Raw genomic sequence first — 19,825 nt, forward strand, 5'->3', positions numbered from 1 at the left:
GAGAAGCAGAAAAAGCCACCACAATGTTATTGGGAAGCTGCATGCTCGTGCTTTTGCACTAAGCCATGTTTTGGCTTAGTGTTGTGTGTGCCCTGGGCCTGACCGTTGCCAGGATTAACTGCGCAACCCTACAGTGCAATCCTATATATGTCTACTTAGCAGTAAGACCCACTGAGTTTAGGACTGCACTGTAAAGAACTTGGGCACTATAGCTTGGAGCCCGAAGACAGAGCTCCATTCACAAATCTAGTCAAACATCCTGTGTCCCACAGCGCCAATCAGGAATTTCCAAGAAGCCCCCAAGCAGCACATGAAGGCAACCCTCTTCTCCTGCTGTTGCACCTCAGGAACTGCCATTCACAGTTCTAAGCTGCCTCTAAACACGGAGGTCCTGTTATTCATCATGCATAATAGCCATTGATACGTTTATTAATTTGCCTAATCCCCTTTTAAAGCCGTTCAGCCGTTTCATGTGGCAGTGAATTCCACAGGCTAGTAAGCACCTCTTTTCGTTTGTTCCAATCTACTGGGAATCAAAACCATCATGCCTAGCAGCCCGCATTCAAATAAATTAATTAAAAAAAATTAATAAAAAAAAAGAGAGAAGAAGGCAAGAGAAGAAGGGAAGTCATTGATGTCTTAAGGATGTAAAAATGAGTACTGTACTTTAAATTGTAAAACAGAAAATATAAAAAGTGTGTGTGTGCTTTTCAGGATAGTTATGCCAGCTTTTCAGTAACCTTGGAAGTAGAAAGAACAATATGAATTGAAAATTGGGTACCGATATTACAGTGTAATAAAGATATATAAGAAGATATGTGAATATGTTGAACTACACTCATAAGTAAGAGCGAACTATGCGGTTGGGCTTGATAGGAAGTCGGATGGGTTTGGGAAATTTGTTGGTATTGTTTTCTTATTTGGGTTTTTTCTGGGTCCCCCCTTTTTTCTTTGTTCTCTTGATTTTTTTATTTTTATTTATATTATTATTGCTGTATCTGTAGTTTCTTACAAGTGTATAGAATTGGATTAGGGGTAACAACAAAATCAAGCAAATACAGTAATTGTAATTATCTTTATTTGCGTTCGGAATGATTATTGTACAACTATGGCAAACATTGTATATCTGATAACTAAACAACAATAAAATATTTTCTCATAAAGATAATAATAATAAATAAAATAAAATAAAAAAGTGTGTGTGATGATAATAATAATAATAATAATAATAATAATAATAATAATAATAATAATAATAATAATAATAATAATAATAATAATAGGCTTCGCGGCACATTGCCATGGAAATGCCGTTTACGCGGTTTTGGGGCACCCCAAAGGACTGCTGTGCCTTTAACAAAGATGGCCGTCTCGGCTTCGCTTGGGCTTGTTTATGACAAACCGGAAGTGTATTCGAGGACTCCTTCCTTTCCCCCCCGGAAGTGATTCAGCTTTCTTTCGCGTCTCCGAGATGGACGTCGGAGAGAGGCAGGAGCTGTCGTAACTTTCGGGAATGGTGAGGCATTGTCGGGGCAACCTTTCCTAGAACCTCGGAGGTGGACGACCGTTAAGCGGGGGAAACATTTGTCACAGTCGGTTAAGGGCGAAAACGGCAGGGCTGAGGGTGGAAAGCGCATGCGCGACAGCGGACGAGGAGGGAGGGTGGCGGCGCTGCGCAGGCGCGGGACGCCTGCGTTTCTCCCCTCGCGTCGGGTTCGAGCGAGATTCAGGGCGAAACCCCTGCAAGCCTGCGCAGATTGAGTAGCTTCTGCCCGCGCTTAACCCCCCCCCCCCATCCCGCCGATTAAAATTGCGTTGCCACACGTCCGGAATTTCCCGACCACACAACTCAGGAATAGCTCAGAAACGTCCCAAGTTCTTCGATATTTTGTAAAGCTCAACAACTTTTGTGTCCGGATTTTCACCTTTTGAAATATGGCAACCCTGTAATGATTTAATTAACTGTCCATGCCCTGAGTGGAGCTTTGAATTTTCGTCTCCCCGGTGCAAATTTGTCACACTGGCTGCTACACCACAGAATAAGAGTTGGAAGGGACCACACGGGTCATCTAGTCCAACCTCCTGCAATGCAGGAATCTTTTGCCCAATGTGGGACTTGAACCCACAACCCTGAGATTAAAAGCCCTGACTGAGCTGTCCCAGCTGTAAACGACACAACCCTTTTAAAACTTAAAAATAGGGTTGTCATATTTAAAAAAGTGAAAATCCAGACGCAGAAGTTGCATGTTTTTGGTTTTGTTTTGTTTTGTTTTTTAAGGAATTCGCCAAAATCTACACTTCCAGCATGGGCTGCAATATGTCCGGAGATTCCTGGAGATTTCAGTGATTTTCACCCAGACACAGTTTCCAATTGCCATCTGTGGGAAATTCCGGACATATGGCAGCTCTATAAATGTTTGGGCATAAACTGAGTGAATGTGTAGCAACTACCAGCCGCAGATATACCTTTTTTGGGGGGGGGGCAAAGAGTGGGTGGTTGCTGCACAGCTCCAGACGGCCTGGACTGAAACTAGTTCTCTGGTGCTAGTTCAGTTGCAGGAGCCCCCAGGCTCAGTTCCCAGTTAAAGGGGTCAGGCAGGGGATGATGTGAAAAGCCACACTGAAAAGAAAGTTCTGCTAGATCAGACCAAATGCCTCCTTAGTCTCAACCTCTGGTTTACCCCAAATGCCAGCCTGTTTTTAGAATTCTAGAAGGTGGTACTGGTAGACGACTGCTCAGCCTCAAAGCCTTTGCCCTTGGTTATGTGGCTGCTGGATTTTGCACCAGTTGAAGGTTCCAAGTCGTCTTCAAGGTCAAGCCCCACGTAGAGCATGTTGAATTATCATCCTTTTGTGTGTCCTGAACGTTCCAGCGTTCAGCTTCCTTGGATGGCCCCAAATGTTACTATTAACATTGTCACAATAGATTTGTGGAAGCCATTGTCATGGCAGGTGTTCTCTGTCTAATAATAAAAAAAGAGTGGCTGAGGACATTTCCTTAGAAGCAAGTTTCTCGGATGGTACATTTCCAGGTAAATGTATTTAGGAATACACAAACAAAGGTGGAGGACAACCAAACTCAGTTGATTTCTGAATGCCTGGGGCTGCCAAGTTATGGGTTAATCAGTAGACAAATTGTGAATGGGTGGGTGGGGGACACACACCTTATTGCTTATCCTTTGCAGCATCCAGTATTGGCCACATTGTTAAAATTAGCCCAGCATGGTGTTAAATCAGAGCAGTAGTGCAGCCAGTGATTCTGTTCCTTTTTCTATCGCAGACGTGTTGTATTCCAGACTGATGGCGTCGGGCACAGCGAGCCGCTCTGAAGACGAAGAGTCTCTGGCAGGGCAAAAAAGGAGCTCCTCACAGGTGTCGGGTGCCATTCCAAAACGGCGTAGTTCTTCCAGGTACCATGCTGGGTTGGGTTGGGGAAGCAACATTCGGCAGTGGTTTTCAACCAGTGTTCCGTGGCACCCTGGGGTGCCTTGAATGATATTCAGGGGTGCTGTGGGCAACATTGGCTTCTGTCCCTCCCTCTTTCCTTCCCTCCCTCATTCCCTCTGGTGCCTTTTCGCTTCTCAGCCTCCCAAAGGCTTGCACAGCTGTTTGTTGCAGCAGCTACTGGCTACTAACTCCCCAGGCGAATGGTGCCTCGGGGGCTGGCTGGTTGCCAGGAGCTGAGGTGGTAAGCAAGCAAGTGGGTGAGGGAGCCCAGCCAGCCAGTCCGCCAGTCCTTGCTGTTGGGAATAGACAGACATGTGGGAGCCTAGGTAGGTTGGCAGGCACCGCGCTGGCCTTTCTTTCGCTTGCATTGTGCAAGGCCTGCCTGGGAGCTGAATGCCCAGCTCCAAAGGGGAGTATTTCCACCATGCAGGACTGGCGGTGCCCACTGCTGCCACTGTTGCCTCCTAGTGTAATGTACCGGCCTCACATTCACTTTTGCCCAGTCTCCATCAGGCCGCTAAGGCTGGTGGCATCCTCTTCCCAGGCTCGTGGGGCAGTGTGAGAAGGCACCCCTCTTTGGGGTGGAGTGGGTGGGTCAGCGGTCAGGGGCAGCAGCAGCTACCCAGAGGACTCCCAAGGAGAGGGGAGAGGAGAGAAGGCTGAGGGAGCATTGCACAAGGGGGCATGTTCGAAAAAGAGTGAGAGGCTACAGCTCTGCAGGTAAGGAGTGACATTACTGGGCTCCTGAGCCCCACAGGGGTGCCACAGAAAGAATGTAGTTGGTCAAGGGAGCCATGGACTCAAAAAGGTTGAAAACCTCTGAGCTAGGGAAAAGGAGGACACCTGGTGCCTGAGCTTGGAGACTGGAGCAGCTGTGTAGAATAGAGATCATTGTGGGTTGGCTATGGTTCCCCCCCCCTGAAATCCAGGTGCTAAAGAGTAGATAAATAGTCTGGCTCCTTTTTTTGCCTAGGGGTTTCCACTGTTCTGAGGATAACTGGGAAATTCACCTGTGGGGCCACAGCATAAAACACTAAAAGCTCTTTTAATTAGAAGGAAGAATCCAAAACAATGTGACTCCAATCCTCTTCACATACGACTCACATGAAGGGGCAACATGGCTCTAAAGGATCTGTGCATTTTACCCTATTCCTTAAGTTAAGCAGCTTCTACTGGCCCCGTGTGTCTGTTTTTTTTTTTAATAGTTGTATTTATTAAAGTATTTTCATAGCTAACAAGGGTACATACAACGTCTTTGTTTTCAACTCGAGTCCTTTCTACAGGTCAGTTTCATTTGGTGTGAGACTCTGCTGTTACAGACATTGTGAGGTTGCAGGGGTGAGAAAGAAGTGGGCATGAGATTTTTCATTCTTTTGCTTAGTGCATGTGCAGAGTTTTTTGTCTCAGCATTGTGAGGATATGTTCTTTTATCTGTTGTGTTTTTTGTTCTTTTTGGCAGTGTGGGAGCTTGGAGAGCCCGTAGCATGATTGGGTGCATTTAGTTGCTTGCAGTGAGTTTTCTTTGTGGCGTTAACCCTTCTGGTTAACGACGCAGCCAGCAGAATCATGAGATGAAAAAACCTCAGTGATCACCCAGCTTTTTAGCTGCGTCACAGGGTGACGTCTCTATATATGGGGATTTGTACGTGTATTTCTCTGTGTAACGTGAGACGTTGTAAATAGTCTGGTGTCTGTCTTCAGCCAAGATGGCAGCACTCTTGCCTGGCTGAAGGTATTTTTTACTGCTCTTAATAAATCTATCGTTTAATGAGCTGGGAGTTGCCGTGATTTATCGTTGCGCCAAGTTAGCTATATCAATTTATATGCTATTGGGGGTGGGGAGGCTATGTTGTTTTGTTGAGCTGTGTATGTGATAAAGGGGGGGGACATACCGGGGTGAAGGGGTCCTCTCTTGCTGGTCCCCGTGCTAGTTTCAGTTTGTTGGTTAGCTTTTCTAGTCTGGCCCCGTGTCTGTGGAGGGATGGCTTCTGAAGTGGAGAGCCTTTTCTAGTTGTGGACAGTTTAGAACCCTGACTTCCAAATTGCACAGGGAGCTTCCACAGGTGGAAAAGGTTTTCTCCTCCACTCTGTAAGTTATGCCTCAGCATACGAGAAGCTAGGAGGAGCAGTGCCACCCTGCAGCCCTTCTGTATCCATCTTATTCGCAAAGGGCTCATATAAATAACTGCAAGTGTGGTCCTGGTGGGTTCAGAACCAAATATGCTCCATTCAGAGTTGTAACCTGGCACTTTATTCATTTCCCCTTACGGTCCAGGATTTTACCATTTTTGTTTGATTTCTTACCTGCCCTTCACCCAGTACAATATTAAAGTCAGTTTAAAACAAATGCAGGCAAAGGAATGGATTGCTCCCTGCTGCAAGGCCCATTTCCACCTGGCCTAGGGGCTGGGGCCCAGACTCACCTTGAACAGCTAAAAAAGGCTCCCAGGAGGCTGGAGGGATATTGCTGGAACAACTCTTGGCTAAAATGTTTTATAATGTTTTAAACGGTTCTAATTTCTGTTCCTGTTTTGTTTTCATTGGGTTGGGGTTGGTTAAATGTTTACTTGGGGTTGACAATTATGTTAATTTGGGTATAACTATAAATATTAGTATTATTATTATTAGTAGTAGTAGTAGTATTCCTATTATTATTATTATTATTATTACTACTACTACTACTACTACTACTCTTACAATTAGTATTATTAGTTTCTACTGAAGTATTGGTTTATTTATAGCAGGAGTCAGCAAACTTTTTCAGCAGGGGGCCGGTCCACTGTCCCTCAGACCTTGGGGGGGGGGGGGCAGCCTATATTTTGGAAAAAAAAATGAACGAATTCCTATGCCCCACAAATAACCCAGAGATGCATTTTAAATAAAAGCACATTCTACTCATGTAAAAACACCAGGCAGGCCCCACAAATAACCCAGAGATGCATTTTAAATAAAAGGACACTCATGTAAAAACACTCTGATTCCCAGACCGTCCGCGGGCCGGATTTAGAAGGCGATTGGGCCACATCCGGCCCCTGGGCCTTAGTTTGGGGACCCCTGATTTATAGTCTGTATAAGATATTCTGCTTTTTATGTTTGATGTTGGATTAGGTTTTTATATATGCTGTAAGCCGCCCAGAGTGGCTTGGGAAATCCAGCCAGATGGGCGGGATATAAATATTACTGTTGTTGTTGTTGTTGTTATAAATCTTCTTCTTCTCCTTCTTCACCGGACCTGTAAACAAACTCCTTTAAGTGGGGAAAACCCCCCAATCATTCTCAATCCTTTTGTGGACTTCAGCCTTCAGGAAGTTCCATTGACAACCCATATTCATATTGTTTGTAGCAGTGCTGATGAGGCCATTGGTGGAGGCAACTTGCTGCAATATAATATGGAATTTCCTCATTCTAGGTTCATCAAGCGGAAGAAGTTTGATGATGAACTGGTAGAGAGCAGCCTTGCCAAATCATCCAGCCGGGCCAAGGGCCCCAGCGGGGTGGAGCCAGGGCGCTGCTCTGGCAGTGAGCCCTCTTCCAGTGAGAAGAAGAAGGTGAGCTGGGTGACATATACCTCCTTCGATAAGAGCCACCATACCAGATCTGTGGCCACATTATTCAGATTTGATGCTTTTGAAATCCTTGCACACGTTTTCACCTCAGTGCTGTCCTGTGCTGTTGCGGGTGCCCCTTAAATAACCTTGCGGTGCAATTTGTCAGTGGCCACGGCTCTCTGCTACATTTTGGCTTCATTGTGTTGCTGTCCCTGATGTAGTGTGTATGCCAACTTCTGCTTCCGCAGGTGTCCAAATCTGTCTCTGCACCTGTCACTCCAAGCCCAGCTCCAAACCCCAGCCTCACCAAGCGGATGAAGAAGAGCAAGCAGCCCTTGCAGGTCACCAAGGATTTGGGCCGCTGGAAACCCACTGATGATTTGTTGCTGATCAACGCTGTGCTTCAGGTAGTAGAACAGGGATAAGACATATAGATAGATGCAGATACGGGGATGCCAGGTGTTCTTAAAATCAAGATCCACAGTGGATCAGGAACAGTATTTGATTTCAGGAACAGTATTTGATTTCAAGAAACTCAGTGACTGAAGTGAGGCTCCCAGGCAGTCTTCCATGTGCAGATGTTAAAATAATGACATCTGTAATGCCCTGAGCCCATTCTCTGTTGCCATATTGGCCTGGGTACTTCCCTGGGGCCTTGCGTTCCCACATTTTCTGGTGAGTTGCTGCCAGGTCGTGTAGACAGTAGGGTGCTAGATGGACCATATAAAGCAGCTTCATATATATTCTCATGTGTTCTAATTCCCTGCATTTTCAACATTGCTCAGTAATTACCTTTTATTTATTTTATTTTATTTATTGAATTTATATACTGCCCTTTTAAAATCTCCATCTTACCCAAAAGGGTTCTTAATGAATCATCCCTCTAGGGCAGTGATGGCCAAACTCTACAATTCCCATCATCTCTTACCACTGGTCCTGTTAGCTAGGGATGATGGGAGTTGTAGTCCAAAAACAGCTGGGGGGCCGAGTTTGGCCATCACTGCTCTAGGGAATAGACAGTGTGAAACAGAACAATCGAGTGCCTTGTGACCCTCGACAGCCTCACTCCTGTCCCTTTTAAATTTATCCTAGTGGTTTGAAATGTCTTAACTTGTAATGCCAATAAAGGTATTTGTATTGTATTGTACTGCCATATACCCGGAGGTCTCAGGGCGGTTCACAGAAAAGATCACAATATATAAAAACAAAATAAGAACAATAGCCCTCTTGCTTCATCTTCCAGTGTGTTCCGTTTGAGCACAACACAGTTGAAGCCAATGGGGTTGCTTTCTGCCTTTTTCAAAATAGTCTGCTTGCCCTAGGCTGGAGCATGGTTGTCCAAAGAGAGTTGGGCATCTCTGTGTGAGTGAGTGGCTGTGATTCGGATGGTCAGGCTTCACAGACATCTGTTACATGCAAGGAAGAGTCATTATTCCCCCCCCCTCTCTTTCTCCCTGAAGACCAATGACTTGACCTCTGTGCACCTGGGAGTGAAGTTCAGCTGCCGTTTTAATCTGCGGGAGATCCAGGAGAGGTGGTACGCTCTGCTCTATGACCCCGTGATTTCCAAGTAAGTTTTCTCCTCCACACAGAGTCACATTTCTCAAAGTGGGAGGTATGAGGATTGATCCTATTAAAGGGTTGTCTTGTCTCCCAAGGACAAAGTGCTTCCTTTTCTGTCTGGCATTTATAGACCATCTCCATTTGAGGACTAGGACTAGATCAGCTTGTGGTGGGAGGGAAGATGATCTGCTATACCGGTGGAGGAACATGGTTTTCACCTAGCTCCGAAACTTTTCATAAATGCTCTTACTTGGAAGCAGATTCTTTTGAAATGAACGGGACTTGCCTTTCAAGTTCATTTTCGGAATGGAAGGCTCTGTGTATGGGCAAGGAAGTTCCTTTATTGTCTTCTCCTCTTCGTTCTTCAGCCCCACAGAGTAGGAGGAAGGATGCAATGTTCTTGATTTATTCCACTTTAAAAATAAAGTCAGGCTTCTTGATGAGATGGCACTGAAAGATGGAATCTCAGCACTGTTGGTTTCCAAACAGCTGCTGAGAGCAGAGCTGGTTTCACTGGGAAGCGCTTGTTCCCTGCTTCCTCAGCGCCTGAATCTGAATTGCCTCTTTGTCATATCCAAACCTCACCTAAGAAGGCAATTTTGCTTGCGTTTCTGGGGTTAAGGCATTTATGAGGCTTTTTGGAAGTTTTAAGAACCTTGACATACATGTTTACCCCTAATAAAAGTGGGTTTTGATTGCACAAATGAGACTCCCCATGGGTCCATCTTGGCACTTGTGAAGATAGAAAACCAACTACACACACCTCTCTTTGTTTTTCCTTTTTTTAAAGGTTCTATATTTTCTTGGGTGAATGCCGCTGGTTGCTGTTTGGTGTGGGGCGACTGATCCCTTTTTCATTCTCCTTCTCCCTTCCTCCACCAGGCTGTCTTGCCAGGCCATGCGGCAGCTGCATCCGGAAGCCATAGCCTCTATGCAGAGTAAAGTGCTCTTCAGCAAAGCAGAGGAGCAGCTACTAAGCAAAGTGGGATCGGTAAGGATCAAGAATGGGCTACTTCAACCCTAGCCCTGGTTATCTCAGGACAGGGTTCAGAGTAGCTGTTTTTCTCCCTGATGTTTTTTGGTAGAGTTTTGCCATACCCTGTGTATAACAAGTGGCTTGCTTGATATAACAGCTACCCTGGCATTTACAAACCTTTTCTTCTTTATGCGTGTGAATATTTATGTGTGTATATGTGTGTGTGATTGTAATATACTGTATACTAATAGCACACTCCATTTCTAAGTGTTGTCCTTCTGTACCCAAAATGACATCACTTCCTCATGAAAGAGGGTTATCAACAGGTTTGGGGGAAACCCCGAGGTTTGCAGAAGTGGTCACAATCATTAGAAAAATGGACCTGAAAAGAGGGAGATAACCAGAAGCGAGGGCGCAGAATGCCCTGTCTCTGTAACTGGGGTGGAGGATGTGACAAAAAGAACAAGGGACGAAGGATAATGGAGCAGAGTTTCCCAAAGGGCATTCACTGGCTAAGCTGGAAGCCTGAACAGAAGCATTCCACACAGCAACAATTTCTTGAAGGCCTCCCTTGTATAATTTTGAGATGATGGACTGGCTACACAAAAGTTTGTGGCCTGTAAATTTCATTCTTGTCTTTATAGAAAACTTGACAGTTCTCTCTCTCTCTCTCTCTCTATATATAAATTTTATTATATTCTCTGTTCTACAATTTTAAAGTACTCATTTTTACATCCTTAAAATATCAGTGGCTTCCCCTCTTCTCTTGCCTTGGTTCATTTTACATATCATCAATCCCTGCATATTTTACAAAAAACTATACCGTTCAGTATTCCGTTATGACATCCATCAAAATTTATTTACACTGTTGAATTTATCTTAATGCTGCCAGCGTTTTCAGCTGTACAGTTATTTCCCATATATTTAATAAACGTTTTCCAATCTTCCCTAAACGTATGTTCTTCTTGTTCTCTTATTCTATATGTTAAGTCTGCAAGCTGCGCGTCTTCCTGACAGTTGACTTTTAACTTGATGGGCTTAACTAAACTAGAGTTAAAATCTCTATTCATGGAACACTTCCGGCGGCTGACGCCATTATGGGTGGTCGTGGGATGCTTCGGCTGCGAAGCACCCAGTTCATCCCGGGGGTCAGGAGCCCTGCAGCCGCATAGCAGGGCTCCGGTTGGGGTGCGGGAAGAGCGTCCCGCACCCTGGGCTCCCCGGCTGTGCCCGTTGTGGCTCCGAACCCTTCCCTCGCTCCCCCTGTAAAGGGGGAGTGGGGGTGAAGGGACGACGGAGCCGGGCTATAGGGGACATGCCCCAACCGGGATGTAAATGCGGCGACAAAGCCTGTGATGAGCGTCTAGGTTCTACCTGTTTTCAAGGAGCTGATAAGAACCCAGAGGCTGTGAGTAATTGATTGACTCTTTGTATTCCTGGAACGATCTGGGGGAAAGAAGAAAGGCAGCCCGCCTCCCTCCCTTCGGGTGGTGAAAGAAATTAACTCTTTAAGTGACTGCTGCTACAACAATCATTAGAAAGTACTTGGAAATTGAAAACTGAGTCTGTTGAGATTTCCCTTCGGGGGTTAACTGGGGAAAAAATATCTCCATTTGAAGTTTTGGTCTTTATACTCCGGCTTCGGAGAAATGGCGGCGATTTGGTTTGTCGTGGGAAAAAATTGAAACGAAGGAAGAGACAGGAACTGAAATCTGATACTCACCCTCTCTCCTAAAATGCTGGACTTAATTTAAAAATGCTGGACTCTAATTTAAAGGATGAGGAAATGCTCACTGTCTTGCAGATGGAATTGCTTAATCGGAAACTACAAATTTTGAGTGGAATTATTCATAAAAAGGATTTACTTTCCACAGAGGAGGCTTTTCAAAAGTTTTACACAATGGAATCAAGCCTTGACAAAGAGCTGGGAGGGGTGCTTCAAGGATGGTCTGAAATGGCTGGGCAAATCCGGGAAAAGGAACCTGAAACGGGAAAATTTACAATATCCAGACTCCGAGGTGGCAGCTCGGGGGCAAGGGACATGGAATTAAGATTTTTACAAGAAGAAGAACAAAAAGAAACGGAGGAGCCCATTGAGATGATGAGCACCCTGAGGCTCGATGCGGGGTTTGTTGTGGATGCTGCCTGGATCTGTGGACACTCAGAGGAAGACAATTCGAGATTTGGTTCTGGAGAAAGACAGAAAAAGACAATGGACAGAGGGGGAGTGGGTTGAAGTATTAAATGTATAATTTAAATGGTCTGCCATGGTATCCGAGATCGGAGTGTGAAGTCTGTTAATTACAAGTTTATTCTAAATAAGTAAGGAGATATTGAATTTTAAGTTAAAAGCAGCATGATAAAGGATAGAAGAAATAAGTTTAGCTATAAGAATATTTGGTTATGATTTAGGTTATAATGCAAAGATTAAGATAAGTATGTTTTTTTTTTCGTTAAGTAAAGTTAATTTTTTTTTTTATAGAGAAGTGGTTAAGGAAATAGTATATTGATTTAAAACCGAAGGTGAATAGGCGGGGGAAGTCATACGTCAAGATTTAGAACTAGAATTTTTTTTTGTAAGGTATATAAATAAGAAGAAGAATCCTGACATTATGTGTAATTGTATTTGTTTTTGTATTTGTAGGTGTGGGGTTGGGTTTGTGTTATATTATGAAAATGCTAATAAATTTTGTTAAAAAAAAATATCTCTATTCATGGAAAATTAATGTGAGGAGCAACCTTTCTGGTGGTTCTTTTCTTCCTGCTTGAGCTTCCTTTGTCTTATTCCTAGACCAGCCAACCCACCCTGGACACCTTCCAGGACCTCCTGCACAAGCACCCCGAGGTTTTCTACCCCTCCCGCACTGCCAAGGTCCTACAGACGCATTGGCAACTCATGAAGCAGTACTACCTCTTGGATGATCAAACAGGTATGGCCAGCTAATCTGTTGCCAGGTAAAGTCTGGAACCTGCGGCTTGTGCCAGGATTCTGAACCATCCTCTGTCCTCTCTGGTCTCTTCCAGTGCAGCCACTGCCCAAAGGGGACCAGGTGCTCAACTTCTCCGATGCCGAGGACATGATAGATGATAGCAAACTAAAGTAAGTGAAAGGGGTGTGGCTAAGGCCAGCTGCGTCCCCCCTGTTCATTAGAAACACTCAGCCATCAGTATTCCTGGCCTACGTTTGTCTGGCTTAGTGGCTGGAGAACCTTTGGTTCCAGCCTGGACATATGTTAGGCTAAGGGTTAGTTAAACTCGCATCCAGCCCACACATGAATAGGAATCTATCTTCTTTTAATTTATAACGTGAACACAATTTGAATAGCAGCAGTAGGTTGGTGACTGGGAGTGGCCACTGAGACCATGTAACACGGGTCCTGAAGGACCTACATTGGCTCCCAGTACGTTTCTGAGCACAATTCAAAGTGTTGGCGCTGACCTTTAAAGCCCTAAACGGCCTCGGCCCAGTATACCTAAAGAAGTGTCTCCACCCCCATTGTTCAGCCCGGACACTGAGGTACAGCATTGAGGGCCTTCTGCGAGAAGTGAGGTTACAGGGAACCAGGCAGAGGGCCTTCTCAGTGGTGGCGCCCGCCCTGTGGAACGCCCTCCCATCAGATGTCAAGGAAATAAACAACTATCTGACTTTTAGAAGACATCTGAAGGCAGCCCTGTTTAGGGAAGTTTTTAATGTTTGATCATGTTTTTAATATTCTGTTGGGAGCCGCCCAGAGTGGCTGGGGAAACCCAGCCAGATGGGTGGGGTATAAATAATAAAATACTATTATAGCAAACAACTTGTAAATGCAGATGATCAGGTAGGAGGGGGTTGGATCTGCCAGAGATAAAATTGTTGGCCCTTGCGGCTGCAACACAAAGTGACCAAGAAGAATGCCAGAGAGGGGGGTTTTTTTCTAAACGAGTTGGTCTAAACCGGATTAGGTAGATGTTCAATATGGGAGCAATTAATTGATGCATTCTTACTGATCCTAAGACTTGATCAGATCGACACTGGGAAAACCAAAGCATTTCTAGATAGGGAGACTAGGGGGCAATAACATATAATATGGTGCCCAGTTGGCACACATCATCCTTAAAGTTTAACATCTGAGACAAGTTGCTGCTTCTGTCATTGTCCAGATGAGGACGCAGTGTGACTTAATGCCTGAAGCCACCCCTTTGAGAGAGCAGATGTGGGGCCTTTCAGACCTAGGGTAATAGTAGTTAATGAGTGGAGTCCATGGTGAGTTTTGTTTCTCCTAATTTTTCATCCAGCAGTCTGGCTCCTGCCTTGCTGCAGCTTTCAGCATTACTGTGGTTCTCTCAACATGCACATGGCAGAGCCCTAATCCAGCCAACACAGGCTAGTGTTTTTTTTTAAATATTATATATATATTATCTGTGGCCCAGGCACTGGAGTTGAGTGATCAGTTACCAATTCAAGATCTAACACCTCTCTCCCTTCCTCCCTTCTCCTGTAGGGATGTCCGAGATGAGGTGTTGGAGCATGGTGAGTTGAGTGCTCTTTGTTGCATAAGGTGGAGCAAAAATAATGCTCTTCAAATGGCTCCGTCTCCATAAAACTCTGTGTGACTCTGGCTGGTGTATCCCTGTGAGCCAGCTCTTGGGCGAAACTGAAAAAAAAACTGATCTGTAAAATCGGAATCACTTGTAATATGTGTTAGAATCCTATTGGGCAGCTATGGGCAGGTAGCAGGAGCCCACTGAGCCTCGCGTATTTTATATGTAAGGGAACCTCCCCTTTATTGTGGAGGCCAGCACACTCAACATGGGTTGGGAATGGATGCTTGCAGAGAGAGGAGCTAAGCTTTGTCCTCCCCCCCCACCTCCTCTGTCTTGCCCTAATGGTCATAGGCTGGATCTACACTCATGGCTTACCCGTATAACGTTAAAAAACGCGTTATTAACATGAGACGCCAGAGGGCGCTGCAGAGCAGCGAGCCGCCAGCAAAGGGAAACTGCATTAAGCGTTACAGAATGTTAAATCTAAAAAAGTTTAGAAGAACAATGTAGATCCAACCCTAGACAGAAGCAAGCTTTACCTGCGATGGAATAATTTATCCAACCGCAAGACCACTTCTCTCTCTTTCTCTCTCCTGGTTTTTCATGATTATTTATTTAAAGTTACTTTTGTTTTTCTTTCAAAAATCCGTTCCTCACGCTTGCGGCCTTTCTCTACGCAGAACTGACGGTGGCAGACCGGAGACAGAAGCGTGAAATCCGGCAACTGGAGCAAGAGCTCCACAAGTGGCAGGTGCTGGTGGACAGCATAACAGGTGAGAGAAGAGCCACACCCTGTCTCTTCTCGCAGGTGAAAAAACCCCATCTCCTAGTGTTGTGTCACCTAATCCCCCGGGACTTCCAGCTAATATTCGGCAAGCGCATTTGTTTATTGCTTTTGACATCTGTTAAGAGCAGCTTCGTGGAGGCAACCCTATCCAGACAATGTAATGTCATTAAGTGTGTTTGTTTTTGTTAAAGCTTTTTTTTGCCTCCATTTTCATAGTTTTACTGTATTTATATAGCGCTTTATTCTAATAAACCTCAACACAGTTTACAATTTTGTATTCTATAATGATAATATTGCCCACTGTTTTTACAGTGTGCCGTTGCTGCTATTTTTGAATGAATACTTCATAGAGGTTGATTTTTTTATTCGGTAATATATAAATTTTCATTGAATAAACATGGAACGCCCTCCCATCAGATGTCAAGGAAATAAACTTCTATCTGACTTTTAGAAGATGTCTGAAAGCAGCCCTGTACAGGGAGGTTTGATATTTCATATTTTGTTGGAAGCTGTCCAGAGTGGCTGGCAAATAGCAACAACAACTACTACTACGACTACTATTAAATAAAGGGCTCCTTTGGTGAGAGCAACTAAGTGAGAGTCCTGGAGACAAAATCCACCTTTCCTTGCCCAACATGCTTTGGGTTACCAGTGTCTTCCAAAGGCCATGCTTGGTCTAATCCCTCCTTTTCTTTCTCCCAGGAATGAGTTCCCCTGATTTTGATAACCAGACACTGGCTGTGCTGCGTGGAAGAATGGTGCGTTATCTCATGCGCTCCCGGGAGGTGAGTCCAGTCTGTCATTTGGCTGCTTAGATTGAGACAGTGCAGAGCTTTTTCATCGTAGGATTGCATCAGAGAGAGCAAGTTGCATACAGTTCTGTCAGTAGCAGAACCAACAGTAACAGAATAGAACATCAGTGTCTGGCACAAATTTTAAAACGTGTGTGTGTGTGTGTGTGTATTTGTAGCCTCTACAGAATTTCCAACTATATTTCTAAGCCAAAAATAACAGCTGTTGGGTTGTTTGTGTGTGTGTATTTGCATTCAAGAGTTGGAGAACTCTCCCTTTTCCCAAACAGGAAGTATCTTCAATATGATTATGCTTCTAGGGAGCTCTTATTTTCCTCTTCTGCAAAAGACAGAACTGTACCCAACAGTAGAATCCACCCACTTGCTATGGTGCAACTTTATCCGTAATGTGGAATTTGGAATTGGCCTCCCAAGGGATTGCAGGCTTTTGCTAACAGCAGCTTCAATATCCATGTCAGAATGCAACGCGCCAATTCAGCTAGTTGAAACCAAATAAGAAAATGCAATGAGCCAGATTGAGTTAATGAGTCGTGCTAGCAGAAGCCCACACAGGGACTTCGGCTAGCGCAATGGGGGGCTTCCACTGCTCACCCTTAAATTGGTTCTGAAAGGGGTCAGGAGAACCCCCGTAACAGCACGCAAAGGGAGGAGAGAGGGGATTGTTCTGTTTGGCAAGGTAAAATGCTTGCGCTGATGAAACGATTGCCATAGCCGTGTCAATTTGGCTAATTAATTTTGATGGCTGTGGATTGCCATTTCCTCGGAGCAAAACGCTGGTCCCCTAGACACACGGTGAATGTTTCTGTTTGTTTCCTCTTCCAGATCACACTTGGCAGAGCCACCAAAGACAATCAGATTGATGTGGATCTAGCGCTCGAGGGGCCAGCCTGGAAAATATCCCGCAAGCAAGGTGCTTGAGATTGGGCTACTGCCTTTGAGTTGCTCAGGGAGAAGGACTGTGTAGGACAAGGGGTGTGAAATTGTGGTAGGATGGAAAGAGAAGGCAGCCCTTTGACTGCCTGCATAGGGCTGTTAAGTTATGCCTCAGTGTTTTAATTTCTCTCCATGGTTCCTGATGTGAATGCCATGTGATATCAAGGTGCCTTTGGTGTTTTGCTGTGTCAGAAATTGCAGGCGAGGCAGTTGCTGTTCCTTGCCCAAAATCGGGAATTGTTAACTGATGGCCACATGAGGACTTCCAAGACATTAGATGGAATTCTGTAGACTTTTTAACAAAACCTGAAGGAGCATCTCCACCCCCATCTTTCAGCCCAGATACTGAACTCCAGCTCTGAGGGTCCTCTGGCGGTTCCCTCCCTGCGAGAAGTGAGGTTACAGGGAACCAGGCAGAGGGCCTTCTTGGTAGTGGCACCCGCCCTGTGGAACACCCTCCCATCAGATGTCAAGGAAATAAAAAACTATGACTTTTAGAAGATATCTGAAGGCAGCCCTGTTTAAGGAAGCAACTTGTAAATGCAGATGATCAGGTAGAAGGGGGTTGGATCTGCCTGAGATTAAATTGCTGGCCCTTGAGGCTGCAACACAAAGTGACATAATAATAATAATAATAATAATAATAATAATAATAATAATAATAATAATAATAATAATTGTGTTTAAAAAGGCGCAATTAGGAAAGTCCAAATTCGCAGTTTGCACATTTTAAAATAGCCTTGGAAAAATTGACCTGGGATTCTCACTTTTGAGAGCCAAAATTTCCAATAAGGATATTGCAGGTTCAGGGTCTCGAACCTGCTACAAAACACACAGTTTCAATTACCCAAGCGGAGTTCACCCTTGACTTGCAAGGCATTCTCTGCAAGCAGTTGTGGCCAATTTTCTTCCTTCTGCTTGGAAAGTCTAACTTCTCATCTCTCCATGCGCGCACACACAGGTGTCATCAAACTGAAGAACAACGGTGACTTTTTCCTGGCAAACGAAGGCCGGCGGCCCATTTATGTGGATGGGCGCCCAGTGCTTTGTGGCAGCAAATGGAAGCTCAGCAACAACTCAGTGGTGGAGGTGAGCCGTTGGAGGTGGGCAGGGAGGAGGGCTGTGCTGCGTTGTGGTGAAAGGTTTCACAGTCTTCTTGGTCATTGGTTCCATAACAAGATGATGCCAGTATCCAGAGCAGCTGAACCCAGCCCTAAATCCATGGGATGCTAGACTCCTTTGCCTGCATCCAGCTGTTGTGAATTTTGATTCCACACAGAACCAGCAAACATAATAAATAAGAAGTGCTGGGATTTGGTTTCTTCAGCTGCTGTCAGTCAAGAGCCTGGTGCTAAATGGAAGGTAGACAACTAAGTGGAAGAGAGCCAGTGTGGTGTAGTGGTTAAGAGTGGTAGACTTGTAATCTGGGGAACCGGGTTCGTGTCTCCGCTCCTCCACATGCAGCTGCTGGGTGACCTTCGGCTAGTCACACTTCTCTGAAGTCTCTCAGCCCCACTCACCTCACAGAGTGTTTGTTGTGGGAGAGGAAGGGAAAGGAGAATGTTAGCCGCTTTGAGACTCCTTCGGGTAGTGAAAAGCGGGATATCAAATCCAAACTCCTCCTCTTCTTCTTCCTTGAGGTCGGTTTATTACCTACCCGGAGAGCCTCCAGTTTGGGAAGACATAGTTTCTTGCAGCAGCCAATTTGGCCACTCAGTGAGGTGGGATAGGCTATAAAACCACAGCTTTCCAAACTGTGTGTTACGGCACATTAGCGTGTCGGCTGCTAGAAAAACTGACTTGTGTCGCGAAATGATGCACGTCTAAAAAGTGTATCACCAACGCGACAAGTTTGGAAAGCTCTGCTGTAAAAGATGCAGCGCTTTCACTTCTTCCCTTCCGCCCCCCCACCCCACCCCACCCAGACTGACAGCCTTTCTCTTCCCCCCTAGATTGCTAGCTTGCGCTTTGTCTTCCTCATCAACCAAGACCTGATTGCGCTTATTAAGGCAGAGGCTGCCAAAATTGCCCAGCCTTGAGGCTTGGATCAAACCCAAGGCTCCAGTGGATCTGTGTGCGGCTGCCCAACCCCTGCCCCGGACTCCTTTCGCCAGCAGGGACCACCATGCTTTATGAATAAGATGATGACAGTGCAGCTTCATAGAGCCTTCCCTCCCCTAGGCTAGGACTGAAACTTCTTGGGGGCCTTTTCCTTTGCGGCTGAGGAGGAGGACGAGCTCTGCTTCATCAATCAGCGGATCTATGTAAAAGAAAGGTATGAGCCAGGCCTTAAACTGGCACCTTGTTTGGATGTTCTTGGCTGTGTGGGGCATTTGCTGGCTAGGGGTGTTGCGCTCGATACTCTTTGGGACGGAGTGACGAAAACCACCATGGAGGATTAAGGGCCGGGGAGTAAGTGTCAAACGAGCTAATAAATAGTTGCAAATCTCACTACTCTGTGTTGTGCTGGTGGCCTGCTTCTTTGTACACAGCCATATTTTCAGCTCTTGCCAAATAGATTCTCACGTTTGGAGCGGTGGGAGGAACATGTTTTGAAGCAGTCAGGCAGTGATTGAGGTCCGTCAGTTGATACTGTGCTCTCTCTACATTATTCTGCAACAGTAGTGATTAATGTTTTGCCTTGCCTGTCTCTCTCTGCAGCGTAGTCTAGAGTTTAATTTTCATAAAGTTATTAAAGGAAGAGTGGAATAGCTGGTTTGCCTAACTATGGACATGTAAGATTCTGAAGGGTACTGTGAAAATAGTCAAGAATGATTTCTAACTGTTTAAAAAGCAGTGGCGAAATCAGATCATGCCTAGTGTTTATAATGTGGGCTATAATTTTGCTACCTGCTATTTTTACTGAAGTTTCCAGGTGTGGTGTTTAGAGCTGGCTTTGGTCATGAGAGGAAACCCAGATTTGTATTCTCTGATGCTGCCAATCTTTCGGCAAACATCCCTTAGGAATCAGTTGTACTAAATATGTTTTGTTGTTTTGTGTAGCTTCTGCAGACAGAATTTGGGGCTCCTCTTGAGATGTGTAAAATGTGGTTCGTCCAGCATTGTAGAAGAGTTGGTGCATGGTGTGAATGTCTTTTGAACTATGATGGTTTAATATTAGACCTAGGGGCAGAGAGAGTTTCTATCCCCAGCATCTGGAGCGAACAGGCTGCCTGACCCTGGTTTCTCGCCGGAGCTTCCTTGTGCAACCTCCTGCTTAATGAGCCCCGATGCC

General features: G+C 45.2%; 1 protein-coding gene across 2 annotated transcripts; it reads left to right on the plus strand.

Annotated features, from left to right (window-relative positions):
- Positions 1–1,399: 1,399 nt before the first annotated feature.
- On the plus strand, positions 1,400–19,044 carry MCRS1 (microspherule protein 1). Of its 2 annotated transcripts, XM_033138785.1 has the most exons (14): positions 1,400–1,516; positions 3,281–3,410; positions 6,857–6,995; positions 7,244–7,402; positions 8,456–8,565; positions 9,441–9,549; positions 12,326–12,464; positions 12,559–12,634; positions 14,016–14,044; positions 14,739–14,831; positions 15,548–15,630; positions 16,480–16,567; positions 17,552–17,679; positions 18,543–19,044. In XM_033138785.1, exons 2-14 carry the CDS (start codon positions 3,301–3,303, stop codon positions 18,627–18,629), a joined length of 1,350 nt encoding a protein of 449 aa, XP_032994676.1. In that variant the 5' UTR covers positions 1,400–1,516; positions 3,281–3,300; the 3' UTR covers positions 18,630–19,044. The 2 variants fall into 2 exon arrangements, with proteins under 2 accessions (XP_032994676.1, XP_032994677.1); XM_033138786.1 differs by lacking the exon at positions 7,244–7,402.
- The last annotated feature ends 781 nt before the right edge of the window (positions 19,045–19,825 follow it).

This window comes from Lacerta agilis, chromosome 2 (assembly GCF_009819535.1).
Source record: "Lacerta agilis isolate rLacAgi1 chromosome 2, rLacAgi1.pri, whole genome shotgun sequence".
In the NCBI taxonomy this organism is placed as follows: domain Eukaryota; kingdom Metazoa; phylum Chordata; class Lepidosauria; order Squamata; family Lacertidae; genus Lacerta; species Lacerta agilis.

Bases quoted from the DNA above. Each gene is read 5' to 3' on its own strand.
- MCRS1 (XM_033138785.1), top strand. From the start codon at position 3,301: ATGGCGTCGGGCACAGCGAGCCGCTCTGAAGACGAAGAGTCTCTGGCA. The intron at 3,411-6,856 runs GTACCATGCTGG...TCCTCATTCTAG, and splicing joins AAACGGCGTAGTTCTTCCAG to GTTCATCAAGCGGAAGAAGT. The intron at 8,566-9,440 runs GTAAGTTTTCTC...TTCCTCCACCAG, and splicing joins TATGACCCCGTGATTTCCAA to GCTGTCTTGCCAGGCCATGC.